The 14,019-nt window shown below is 44.2% G+C and overlaps 1 protein-coding gene across 2 annotated transcripts in view; it reads left to right on the top strand.

The window, feature by feature from the left end:
* Window positions 1-14,019, top strand: part of LOC126521192 (intermembrane lipid transfer protein VPS13A-like) — an 820,642-nt gene that overhangs the window by 239,337 nt on the left and 567,286 nt on the right. For both annotated transcript variants that reach the window (XM_050169804.3, XM_055065737.2), the window contains 3 exons: window positions 6,922-7,069; window positions 9,794-9,884; window positions 9,999-10,171. In XM_050169804.3, the coding sequence (XP_050025761.2) occupies window positions 6,922-7,069; window positions 9,794-9,884; window positions 9,999-10,171 (412 nt within the window). The remainder of the gene's footprint in view (window positions 1-6,921; window positions 7,070-9,793; window positions 9,885-9,998; window positions 10,172-14,019) is intronic.

Genomic DNA, 14,019 nt, shown 5'->3' with positions numbered 1-14,019 from the left:
ATGAATTTGTTCAGAGTAACAATTCCTGCAAGGTTCACCCAAAAAACTGAAATTGAATTGCACAAGAGCGCAACTTTCTCGACTTCAGCAGATGGCACATGATTGACGTGACTGTTACTGTCTCGCCGTCGGGTGACCACGAAATGAGCATCCTCATACAGGTACGACCTTGCCAGCTTCAGGCTCAGTTGACTAAACTTCGCTGCAGATGATTGCCTGTCCATTTACAGCAAAGCTGTTAAGGGCTACTTTTCCCACTATCGTGTCCGAGTGTAGAAAAATAACTATCATCATCAGCATTGGCTCCAGCGTCGTCTTCTTCCATGGCCGGCTCTGTTGGCACCCTCGGCACTACTGCATGAATGTGCTCGTGCCACTACTGCAGCGTTCGTCGTCATAATTAATTAAGAATCACAAAGACATAACCAGTACTTGAGAAAGACCTTAATGAACCGTTGGAATTTACCCAGTGATAAAGACCGGGGCCACACGTTTCAGCTTCACTGGTTAACCATCTATACGAAGTGCTTGGGCTGACACTTTTTTTTAAATTTAAAATATTATTTTTCTGTTTGCAGCCATAACGCACCATTTTAATGTATAAACTGGATGAAAAGGCAAGATTATTGTCACCTTTACAAGCAATTCACAAAGCCTCCTAAAATAAATTCTTCTGTCTCTCATCTCCCTGGGTTTTGTAGCGATGACCGCTTATACGGGGGCATCTTAATCCTGATTGAAATAAGCACATCAGCCTGCTTCCTGCGTTTCGAGAATGCCAACTGTCATCTTCAAAAAAGACAGTCTGTTCCTTTTTCTTTTTTTTTTGCTTTGGATGGCTGTTGGATGGTTGTTGTTTAAGGATGTTGAACCTCGTGAATCAATAAAATCATACACCATCAATCATGGGGTGGTTTTGTTCCGTCATTTCTTCAAGAAGCCTTACTATAGTTATGCGATGAACCATATATCCCAGTCTGGTTTTCGCACAATAGAGTGGAACGACAGTGCTGGAAGAGAGCACAGCTCAGAAACTACTACATGTTTAGGGTTTGTGTGGTGGAGTCGCGCATTGTTTTGTTGAAGGACTGTGCCACACAAATGTGTCTATTTCTTCAGCGGATGTCAGCAGTCAATTTGTCACATAAGTTAACAGTGTTGTCTAGTGGAGAGTATCAGTGTATTCTGCTTAGCTATGAGGTAAGCTGTGTGAGGAGAAATGGTAAATATCCATAGTGACTGCATGCTGACTTCAGCCCCTGAGTTCAGCAGGATTCATGTAACAGAGCATTACTGAACTTCCTCCTTGAACCATAGTTGCATCCACTGTCCGAATCAATGTCCTGTAGCAAGAGCTTGTCTTGCGTGCCCCAATGCCATACACCCGATGTGGTTGAGCATCTTGTGCCAGGTGCAGTTCCTGAACGCTGAATACCAAGTTGCTCTCAAGAAGAGGCATGTTATAGATACATCCTTTTTGCAGATTTTTGGTCAGAAGCCTAAAAAATGAAAACTCGCATGAGGTCCACCTCATTGTAAGAAAATGCTAGAACAGACATGTCTGTGTGATTATCAGTGCACAGCTGTTATCAAGCTAATAATTTTACAGCTTTTAGTACTGTGCTCTGCGCAAGACCTGTACAGCTGGTCAGCAACACTGAGCCCTTTGTTCTATGAGAAATGATCATCACAATGTTCGTAGGATGATTAATTAGAATGTAACATTACAAAAAAAAGAAGAAAGATGCCACAACTGGTATTGAAACAGGGCCGCGTATAACCTGCATCCCAATTACAACAGGCAGGAAAGAAAAAAAGAATCTCTGCGCGTATAACCTGCGGAAATAATCGCATGTGTACTGGAGAAGAACAAGCAGCAGGCACTGCTTCAAGAAAGATGGTGACGAGGGGTTGGAAGCCTTGTGTCTGTGTTGCCTAAGCTGTTGCCTAAGCGATGCGCCTGATGACTCTACTCCTCTTTGCGTTGACGCCATGGCTCTCCCTGTCTCTGCGCCTGCGCCTGCATGTGACCAAACGTTTGCTGCGTCTGTTGACCCCTACCTCACTCCGAGTCAGCGCACGCAGATTGTCGACCTCCTTAACCGATTTCAAACTTCTTTTGACGTCCAAAAACAATGTTTAGGACGTACCTCCGCACTCGTTCATCACATCGACATCGGCAGCCCCGTGCCTTTACGCCAACGTCCATACCGTGTGTCGGCGACAGAGCACCGTGTCATCGATGAGCACGTAGGAGACATGCTCTGACGCGGCGTGAAACAGCCATCACACAGTCCCTCGGCTTTTCTAGTAGTGCTGGTCAAAAAAGAAAGATGGGACAATTCGTTTTTGTTTGGGCTATCGACGACTTAACAAGATAACCTGGAAAGATGTCTATCCTATTCCCCGTATTGACGACGCACTGAACTGCCTTCAAGGTGCTGAATTATTTTCATCCTTAGACTTGCGATCCGGTTATTGGCAGTTTCCAGTGGCTGACGCAGACCGTCCTAAAACTGCATCTGTTACGCCCGACAGCTTATATGAATTTACCGTGATGCCCTTTGGCCTGTGTAATGCGCCTGCAGCGTTTGAAAGAATGATGGATAACATCCTCCAGGGCCTCAAATGGCAGACATGCCTTTGTAATCTCAATAACATTGTCATCTTTTCCCCGGGCTTTTCTTCTCACCTGCTCCAACTAAAATGCGTGCTCACCTGCCTCGCCGATGCTGGACTCCAGCTCAACCTAAAGAAGTGTCGTTTCGCCGCTCAGTAGCCAGTCATTCTTGGCCACGTTGTGTTGAAAGATGGTGTGTCCCCAGATCCAACCAAAGTCCAAGCCGTCGCCGAATTCCCACGACCAAAGACCACAAAAGAACTCTGCAGCTTCATTGGATTATGCTCCTACTTTCGTCGTTTCATCCGTAACTTCGTCACCATAATAGCGCCTTTGACGCAGCTTCACGCGGGTAACCACGACCTCTTGGCCTGGCCGCCAGTTTGCGATGCCGCATTCACGACGCTGTGTCGTCTTCTAACCTCACCCCCCATACTCCGACATTTTGACCCAAGCACACCGACAGAACTACACACGGATGCCAGTGGCATTGGCATTGGCGCTGTTCTTGCACAACAAAGTACTGGCTTCGATGAATACGTTGTTGCCTTCACTAGCCGTGCGGAAGCAAACTATTCCATTACAGAAAAAGAATGCCTGGCTATCATTTGGGCCATATCTAAGTTTCATCCTTACCTCTATGGTCGCCCGTTCAATGTCATCACAGACCACCATGCACTCTGCTGGCTGTTGTCCTTGAAAGGTCCTTCTGGTCGCCCCGCTCGATGGGCGCTTCACCTCCAAGAGTACGATATTTGAGTGCTGTACCGCTCTGGCCGTAAACATTCAGACGCAGATGCCTTGTCTCGCTCACCAGTGTCAGGCCAGCCCAATTATCTGAAAGTACGAATATGCGAGGCCTCCCTCACCGCCACGGACATGCTTTCGGAGCAGCCGAAGGATCAATGGATTATTGCTATGCTGGCTTTTCTGTCAGACCCATCAGCGCCTTCTACTGGCTGTGCATTGTGTCGCCAAGCATACCACTTCGCTGTTCGTGACGGGCTCCTATACCGCTGCAACTACCTCTCAGACGGCCACAAATGGTTACTCATTGTCCCTCAGCACCTACGTTCCGACATATGTGCAGCGTTTCACAATGACCCGCAATGCGCACATGCAGGAGTACTAAAAACATACGCGCACCTGCGACTCCGTTATTAATGGTGCGGGATGTACCGATTCGTCCGCCAAATGTCCGCTCCTGCCTCGCTTGCCAACGCCGCAAGAATACCCCTTATGCCTCGGCTGCACCACTGCAACGATTGCCTTGTCCGGGACAGCCCTTTGATCGGGTAGGAGTTGATCTTTATGGGTCACTTCCAAGTACTTCAGTTGGCAACCGCTGGGTGATAGTGGCGATAGACCATCTCACGTGCTATGCGGAAACTTCGCCTCTGCCCAACGCATCTGCACGGGATGTTGCCTGGTTTCTTCTGTGTGACATCATACTTTGCCATGGAGCCCCCAGAGAGCTGCTGAGCGACAGAGGGCGCGTCTTTCTCTCTGATGTTATAGAAGCCCTACTCAAGGAATGCCACGTTCACCAGAGCACTACTGCATACCATCTGCAAACTAATGGGATGACTGAGCACTTTAAAGACACTCTTGGCGACATGTTAGCCATGCACGTCACATCTGACCAAATCAATTGGGACTGCATTCTACCCTTCGTGATGTACACTTATAATACTGCCACACAGACCACTGTGGGATTTTCTCTGTTCTTTCTTCTTTACGGACGCGAGCCTTCCTTCACAATGGATACCATCCTTCCATATCGCCCTGACACAATGGAGGCTACTACCCTGTCCGAATTTGCTGCACACGCGGAAGAGTGCCAAAATCTCGTCCGCACATTTGCTTAGGAAGATCAGCATTGACAGAAGCACCTTCGGGATATTTCCTCCTCTCCTGCACCCTATGCCCCTGACTCACTAGTCTGGCTTTGAGTTCCCGCTACCAGCCCTGGACTTTCACCCAAGCTTGTTTCCAAGTACCAGGGTCCCTACCGTGTCATCAGTCAAATGTCTCCTGTGAACTATTTGGTAGAACCGCTTGAGCCGCCTTCCGATAAGCACCGCCAAGGGCGTGAAATCGTGCATGTTCAGCGCCTCAAGACGTACTTTGATCCACCTGTGCTATCTTGCCCGTAGGTCGCCGAGATGGCTCCTCTTCTCCGGGGAGGCAATTGTACTGGAGAAGAATGAGCAGCAGGCACTGCTTCGAGAAAGGTGACGACAACGAGTGGTTGGAAGCCTTGTGCCTGTGTGACCTAAGCTGTGTGACCTTTCCCTGCGGTGCTCTACTACCTGAGAGTTCTACCAATTTAACTATAACGCCTCTTGACACATGCAACAACGCTCAAATCTTTGCAAAATCAATCAATTCGCAGATGCACGACTCGCCCACGTCATAGCCTCAGCCAGCAGCTCTGTAACCCCCTTCTTCGCCGACGCTGATAAAGCTGAATTCACACGACAGGCATGATCGCGGATGAATCAGTCATGTGACATCTGACGTGAATCAGATCATTTCGCAGGCGCAGCTAGCATTCACGCAACAGAGGATGACAGTGCAGCCGGAGCAGCCGAAGCATGGGCAATGGCGATTTTGCTCTTCGCCACATTGCGAAGTGCTTTGTGTGGACCGAGGGAGCGCCACAGAAAGGGGTGACGTATGTGTTTGCCAACGCCGCAAGCGCTATTCGCTATACACAAAATGCCAACCCATAAAAAGGAGAATTAATGAACAGGAAGGAAGGGAGAAAGGAGCTTCAACATGCAGCGGTGGGGTAAGGGCGGGATTCCCTAGGAGAGAATGAAACTAAATGGTGGAGAACTTTGCCTCGAGGTGTGGCTACATGGCAGCGTGGGCTGCACTGCCGTGAAGCAACATCTGCAATTAAAATTCGCATATAGCCTGCAACCCAAATTTACTATTCTCTTTTTTTATTTCTCAGTGCGAGTTATACGTGCAAAAATACAGTAGTCAGCCACATTTTACTTTCTTTCATGGTATACTTATTAAAGAAAGAAGGCAGCGCATCAAGTAGATACATAGCAGCCACATTAATGAAGCACTAAAAGAACTCGTCGGTTTGCAATGCACAAGACAGGCTTAAGTACCACTGTGTTGTGGCAATGACAGAAGAACTGCGGTTTCGGCAGGAAGGATAGCGTCCTCCTAATCACTTACGGGTACCACAGGTCAGGAATGATTCCTTCATGTCAGCTAATGAGTTGTTCATTTCAGTGAAGGTGCCCAACATCATACAAGCTGCTTCCGAAGTCCTTCCTCTTTGCAACATTCTTTTGGTTGCAGGCTGTATTCTTCCCGGTGGGACAGAAATGCAATAATGCTTGTATATTTAGAATATAGAAACCCAGGCAGTGAAAATTAATCTCTGGAGCCCTCCACTATCATGTCTTTCATAGTATCACTGTTGCTTTGCGATGTGTTAAGCGCCATGGATCAATCACGTTCCAATTCCCATAAGTTGAAATCATGTGCACTTGAGGCACATATTGTTAGGAGTTGCCACAAGATGGTAACTTGAGGGAAAGGCGCACTTATGTGCCTGAATGGGAAAGTCGAGTGGAAGCTCGGAATGAATAGACTGGAGCCCTTGCCTTCGCATGTAAGAGTGCCTGCCACAAGCAGATAGCATTTATTGCTTTCTTTTTCGTCCTCTTCCCGGCGTAGTCTCTGGAACACAGCGGCAGACAGCACAGCTTCTCTTCTCCTTCCTTCCATGTGTTGCTTGTCCTTGACACACTTGAAAGCCACGGGATGCGGCGAAGTGCGCTCACACACATGCACTCACTCGCTTGCTCGCTTGATCGATCAATCAATCAATCAATCAATCAATCAATCAATCAATTAATCAATCACCGCTGTGAGACATTATTGTACTCTTCAGATTCTTTTCAAGTACTTTTCAGAGAAATCAGAAATCAGTCTCCTTGCTGCTTTCTTTTTATGTGCTTCTTTATAAAAATAAGTTCACAATATTTTTGTCTGAACATGTCACTTACGTGCAAAGAATTAACGGCTAACCTGCACTTAAGTAGATCATACTTTCTGTAGCGAATAAGGATTTTATAGTATAAGTAAATTATGTATATAGAAGCGCTCTAAGTATTTCCTCAATTTCCTGCTTAAGAGTTAATGAATATGTTTTAGGCACTGTCTCTAGTGCATAGTAATAGTTCATGGTCTGGCCGAGGGTTATTTCTTTTGAAATGTCCGAGTTTTTATTGATTGTTATGAATTTATGACGTCTTTCTTTTTCCCTTTAGAGCTATTATTTTGCTTGATGGAAGCACCCAGCCACAGGAGTCGATCCTGGAGCCTATGAAGATGAACCTTGATATCAAGAGAGCACTGACACTGTTCAACAGAAATGTTATGGAATATGAAATTCGTGGCACAGTGGACCTAGTCAAGGTAAAACATCATGTAGCTTACTAAATAGCTGTAAGATCTAGAATGGTTGCTTTGCTGGGCTAGTTGGTTCATTGCAACTTATGTAACAGTGCGAAACATAAGGAAGGGACGACGATAGAGATTGAGGGAAAAGAGTGCTCTAAAGACCTAGTACAGTAGACTTTTTTTATTCGACTCTGGCTAATTCAAATTTTTTTTTTAATTCAATCCCCATCAAAGGACCCAGTGAGCACCCATACATTCCTATGGGTCAAGACTTTTGTCATTTCGATATTAAAATTGCCCCTCTTCAGATAATTTGAACTTGGCTGGTCAGCATGAACCTGCCCAACCCAAATTGTGACCTCATTTGTGGCACCAGAGACTGCAGCGCCTGTCTTGGCAGTGCTAGGACGCAGTAAATGCATCGAAAGACACATTATCTCCCACCAAAAACTCCTACTTTTGGTCTGCCCTAGAAAGATAGTCAAGGGAAAAAGGCAGCTGACAGTGTACAATTGCCGTGTTTACTCATTTTATATGCCTGCATTTTTTTCAAAAAAGAATTAGTACGAAAATTGATGGCACAGTCCAATCAGATATGAAACCGTGTTCACGACACCGTACTGTTAAGAGCCATCGTCATCGTCATCACAAGATGTAGACAGAACAGGTTCTTGTGCAGGATGACAATGCCGACACACTGGTTTCTGTACTTTTACAAAAGCTAATTCGAAAGTAAAGTCACATCAGGTATTTTCGGCATTCCAGAGCATTGCATGCATTGCCACATAATCTAGTGAGGTGGTTAATAACTGGATGAACTGGTGAAGTGATTAGTCTAGGCATAGCCCACTGTCCCGTTTTTGATTGTTGTGGAGTTATTTTATAAATGCATAATATCAGCCATGTAATAGACTGCATGAAGGATGACATGTTTGGCTCCATAGTCAGTGATAATGTTCTGCCTGAGAGTGACAGCAATGGACATTTAAGTGTAAATAAATGTTCTTTGTGGGAACGTAAACTTTGCTGGTTTTATGCTACATTTTTCTTGTTAAAATTTGAGTGCATATTAGATTTATAATTCGTTTAGGAGTTCTAATGTCACTTTTATGTCAATGTCATTAGAATCTAATTTAATTTCTATGGTAATGTTATTGCATGCCTTCATTGATTTCTGTGTTAGTTTACTACTTCAAACTTATAAAAACTGAATGCACATTAGATTCAGAGATATGTTAAAACCAAGCAAATACTACTAAATGAAGCAGCTGTGTGTTTTGATGTTTTTTCTGCCTCTTGTTTAAGTCGACCTGCTGGAGGATTTGATCAGTCCCATCAAGGGTGAAATAACCCTGTAACACATTATGTATCATATAGTATGCTGTACTTGGTTTGGTGCATCAGAATGCTGGTCTAAGCATGGAAGACTTAACACGAATGCCATAGTTGTGTTCTTGCCTGCGGGAGTGAAGTTTCAGTTGCGGATAGTTCAGCAAACCAACTGCTAATTAATTGACTAGGTTTTAACTTGAATGACATTTGCTTTTTGGCCAGAAAAAAATGGGTAACAAGTTGTTCATTGATGTGAAATTTTGTTTGGCCATTAGTACAGAAAAGTCTGCGCTGGCATCCGAGCACCAGCTTAATTGGTAGCACGTGTGGTTCCAGCTCTCTCTGGCTCCAATCTATTGATTTCAAAGACAGTGATGAAGCCACACTGGCTGAAGGACATGGATTTCATCTGTTAATTTCCTGAGAAACCATGCATTTTCAGTCACTGACAAGCATGATGCTGACAGGTATTTTGTAAGCAAACTGCTTTGGACATGCTAGATGATTTATTGAACCTTTTAATTAATTTGACTTAAAATCAAATGGCACTGTCTTTCTCCATATCACTAGAGGAGGAATTTGGGCTAATTGGTTGTTTAGACTTCTCTAATAACAGCACTTAAATCTATGGACGAGTATTGAATAGACATACAGGGCTCCAATCACAATCAAGGAAAATAAACCTCAACCTCAACCTCAATCTTTTGATGAACCTGGTGCAATTCTTTCCTGCAGTGACCTCAGAGACGGGCTCTCTGGCTTTAATAGGAATATGAATGCTGACATCTATGGGCACTGTAGCGCAACAGCCATATCATTGTAGATAATTTACTATAAGGAGTGAACAGCAAAATGCCTTGCATGCTTCTGGATTGTCAGTGACCATTTGTGCATTTTTGGGCAGTGCAGTTGCTGCAAAGGAGTGTGTTACAAACAATGAAGGCCCTGACTAGGGGGAAACAGTAGTGCCTTGTACCACTGGTACCAATGGCAGCTGCCTCTCTTCTGCCAGTCACTGCCTCGACTGTGGCAAAATTTAGAGACGATATTGCTCCAGTAAAGCACTTAAGAGTGAGTGGAAGTCTGTAAAAAAGATATGCCATACTGCTGGTGCTGTAGAAAACAATGGTACGGCTTATTTTTTCGGAAACTTGTTTTTTGGATGAGCTCACAATTAAAACATTCTTGTGAACCCATTCACAATTGTCAGTGAGTGTGTATATGCATGTTGATCTTTGAAACTGAACCTTTGTCTCTATTTAATGTTTGGATGTTTGAAGCTTTGCAATGTCCCTTGAGACGTGATGTATGTCTAAATGAGCATTTCGAGAATGCAGAGTGGAGACAGTGTGGAATAGATTATTTTATGCATCTAACATTTGCTTGTTTTGACTTATCAATAACCAGGTCAACATCGGTCAGAGGGATCTAAGCACAGTCATTGCTATCTTCAAAGAAAACTTGGAAGAAAAAGAAGTCATTGAGTCTCACAACCAAGGTACATTAAATGGTCCACATTTTTGCTTGGCGAAATACAGTACGGCTATGGACAAGGATTTGTGCAGGACCTGACATGCCCTTCCCCATGTGCATTGACCCCTTGACGCTGCAGTGTCAACCCCGCTGTCTCCACCTCTGATGGTTTCCCCGGCCCCTGCGGTTGACCCTGTCAAGAAGCTGGAGACTTTCCTGACAAGCTCAGTTGATGTCTACAAAAAGACAAATGTCTTTCTTGCCTTGGAAGGGCTGCACCTAGTGCTGTATACTGATGCAGAAGATGCTCAGGTAAGTCCTGCACTGCAGAAACATGATCTGAAGTGAAGGCGCTAAAATGAGGGAGGACAAAGAAGAAACACACACAGGGCGCCACTTCCAACAATGTTTAATGAGGAAAAAAAGCCGCTGATTTATACTAGGAGCGCAATCACAGTTTCTCAGGGCGCATTCGCGTTCAGGTACATCGATTCTTTGCGTGACAGTGATATGGATGCAACAGTTACACAGTTATCAGCTGCTTCTATGACACTTTTGGCCTCAATTATTAATCTAACCCATTTGTCAAGGCTTCTGGCAACCACAGCGCAGGCGTGGAAGTCTGGCTTACATTTGCAATTTCTACAATGAACTGCCAGGGGGCCCTCCCTCCCATTCTTCACTTTGTTATTGTGTTGCCTCATCCTGTCATTCAGGCACTGCTCTGTTTGGCCCACATACTTTTTACCGCATTCTAAAGTAATCTCATAAACAACTCCTGCCTGACAATCTACGTATTTGTTATCGTGTTTAGTAGCACAGGCCGGTGCCTTGCGGGAATAAGGGTTGGTCAATCTACAGAGCTTAGAGAGCTTGCACGGGGCAGAAAACACGACATTTACGTTAGCTCGCTTTGCAATCTTTTTCAAATTATGCGATATGCGGTGTATGTAGGGTATGACAGCAACTTTTTCTTTTTCGCGGGGTGACTCCTGGTCCGGTTGGCCGATTCGTGACTTCTTCAGGATTGTTTCCGCTACGGACACTAAAACAGGTTGCGGGTAGCCTGCCTCTTCCAGGCAGTCAATCTGCTTAAGAAAGCTCGCCGCAGCTCGATGTGGACAGGACTTCTTAAAAACATTCAGCAGGCACATGTTAGCAATGCTGCGTTTAACTAGCTTAGAGTGAGAGGAACTAAAAGGCAGCAGAGGTTTAGTAGCCTGAGGTTCATACTGCCAACAGACGTGGTTACTTGCTAAAAACAATCTAAGATCTAAAAACCTGATGGAGGAAGCTACCGAAAGTTCGCGGGTCACTTCAATGGGGGATAAAGTCTGCCTGAAGGTTGTCAATGTTTGACTAACGACCAAGTCGGCGTCACTGCATTTCTTATCTACCAAAATTAGGAAGTCGTCAACAAATGTAAACACTTTGACTACGCTACTACCCTCGAGACTGCTAGAAATGTTTCTGCCAGCACGAGCTAAAAATAAGTCACTCAGGATCGGATCTAAATTGGCAGTATGAACCTCGGGCAACTAAACCTCTGCTGCCTTTTAGTTCCTCTCACTCTAAGCTAGTTAAACGCAGCATTGCTAACATGTGCCTGCTGAATGTTTTTAAGAAGTCCTGTCCACATCGAGCTGCGGCGAGTTTTCTTAAGCAGATTGACTGCCTGGAAGAGGCAGGCTACCCGCAACCTGTTTTAGTGTCCGTAGCGGAAACAATCCTGAAGAAGTCGCGAATCCACCAACCGGACCAGGAGTCACCCCGCGAAAAAGAAAAAGTTGCTGTCATACCCTACATACACCACATATCGCATAATTTGAAAAAGATTGCAAAGCGAGCTAACGTAAATGTCGTGTTTTCTGCCCCGTGCAAGCTCTCTAAGCTCTGTAGATTGACCAACCCTTATTCCCGCAAGGCACCGGCCTGTGCTACTAAACACAATAACAAATACGTAGATTGTCAGGCAGGAGTTGTTTATGAGATTACTTTAGAATGCGATAAAAAGTACGTGGGCCAAACAGAGCAGTGCCTGAATGACAGGCTGAGGCAACACAATAACAAAGTGAACAATGGGAGGGAGGGCCACCTGGCAATTCATTGTAGAAATTGCAAATGTAAGCCAGACTTCCACGCCTGCGCTGTGGTTGCCAGAAGCCTTGACAAATGGGTTAGATTAATAATTGAGGCCAAAAGAATCATTGAAGCAGCTGATAACTGCGTAAGTGTTGCATCCATATCACTGTCACGCAAAGAATCGATGTACCTGAACGCGGGGCCACTTGGGGCCATTATTGTTCTTATTATATATTAATGACATTGCTGCTGAACTTGATCCGAACGTCCAAATCAGGTTGTTTGCGGATGATTGTGTGCTTTTTCAAGAAATAACTTCAATTAACAACCAAATCCATCTTAACTCCTCTCTTGCTAAGATTTTTGAATGGTGTAAAACGTGGGACATGAAACTTAACACAGATAAGACCGTCTTTCTTCGCTTCTCTCGCAAAAAAGCTCTGCTTTCTTTTAACTACAGGCTTGGTTCGTCACCTTTGCTGGAAGAGACTAAATATAAGTATTTGGGTGTCACACTAACTAATACTTTATCATGGAATTTACATATAGATAACATCTGTTCTTCCGCATTCCGTAAACTGTACTTTTTAAGACATAAGCTAAGAAGTTCTCCCCCTAGCGTAAAATTACTTGCTTACAATTCACTAATTAGACCTAAACTTGAATATGCATGCGTTGTCTGGGACCCATTTAATAAACACAATATCACCCGCCTAGAAAAGGTACAGAGAAAAGCTGTAAGGTTTATTTACTCTAAATTTTCCCCGTATGACTCACCCTCTGAATTAATGCACATTAACGGTATACAATGTCTTGAACAACGAAGAAAAAATTTACGTTTGCAATTTCTTTTCTTGCTTTGGAATCAAGATCTAGCTATTAACCCTTCTCCATACATGTCGCTTTCAACGTCAAGGCATACACGCCACCATCATCCTAATTCCCTGACACCATATTTTGCGCGAACAGATTTATTCAAGTTTTCATTTTTCCCTTGCACGATAACCGACTGGAATGATTACTTATTGCCTTTCGCCACACTTTGATGTTTCTTTTTTTAGCTTTGTTATTATTGTTTATTGTTTTGTTGTCATTTGTCCCACCCTGCTTAGACCTGTACAAGGTTTGCAGTATTGAATAAAGAAAGAAAGAAAGAAGAATGCGCCCTGAGAAACTGTGATTGCGCTCCTAGTATAAATCAGCGGCTTTTTTTCCTGATTAAACATTGTTGGAAGTGGCGCCCTGTGTGTGTTTCTTCTTTGTCCTCCCTCATTTTAGCGCCTTCACTTCAGATCATGCTTAACCAAGACGCCCAACTATCCATCCTAACTGCAGAAACAGGTCTCCAGCTTTGTACAAAAGTTCAGCTGTCTACTGTGCTTAACTGTTGCGGCAAGAGCAAGTTTGAAGTGCTACAGCATGAAATAAGCAACTGCATTCAGGGACCTCGCTAGTTCAGAAATCATGTCCTATTCATTGAATGTATGGAGTTTAGCAGAATGCGTTGTTGGGCAAGTTGGTTCATTGTATATGGAAAGATTGGTTGCGCTTCGCAGACGGTCACAAGTAAGAAGACACGACACGCACAAACTAACAACTGAGGTTTATTCGAGGAAAACACTTAAATATCAGACTATGCCAGCGCAGGCGCATCAGGGTATCAGCAGCAGAAAAGAAGAAAAAAACACAAAATCAGAAAAAACCAATGGCGTGACTCAGCTAAACATATTATCTAGGAAACGAGCCTCCCTATTGTAATGTATGTGTCACTGATGCATGCTTGTCCCTTCTTCTTTATATAATATGCCTCTAGAAGTTGTCGTGGTTTTTCGTTATTGCACTTGATCAGTTTACTGTCCGTTGCCTACAAAGTATTTACTAAGGTAATTGCAAATAGAATCAGCAACACCTTAGACTTCCGTCAACCAAAGGACCAGGCAGGATTCCGTAAAGGCTACTCAACAATAGACCATATTCACACTATCAATCAGGTAATAGAAAAATGTGCGGAATATAACCTACCTTTATATATAGCTTTCATTGATTACGAGAAAGCGTTTGATTCAGTCGAAACCTCA

Source organism: Dermacentor andersoni, chromosome 6, assembly GCF_023375885.2.
Source record: "Dermacentor andersoni chromosome 6, qqDerAnde1_hic_scaffold, whole genome shotgun sequence".
Classification (NCBI taxonomy): Eukaryota; Metazoa; Arthropoda; class Arachnida; order Ixodida; family Ixodidae; genus Dermacentor; species Dermacentor andersoni.
This window is presented reverse-complemented; position numbering and strand designations above follow the sequence as displayed.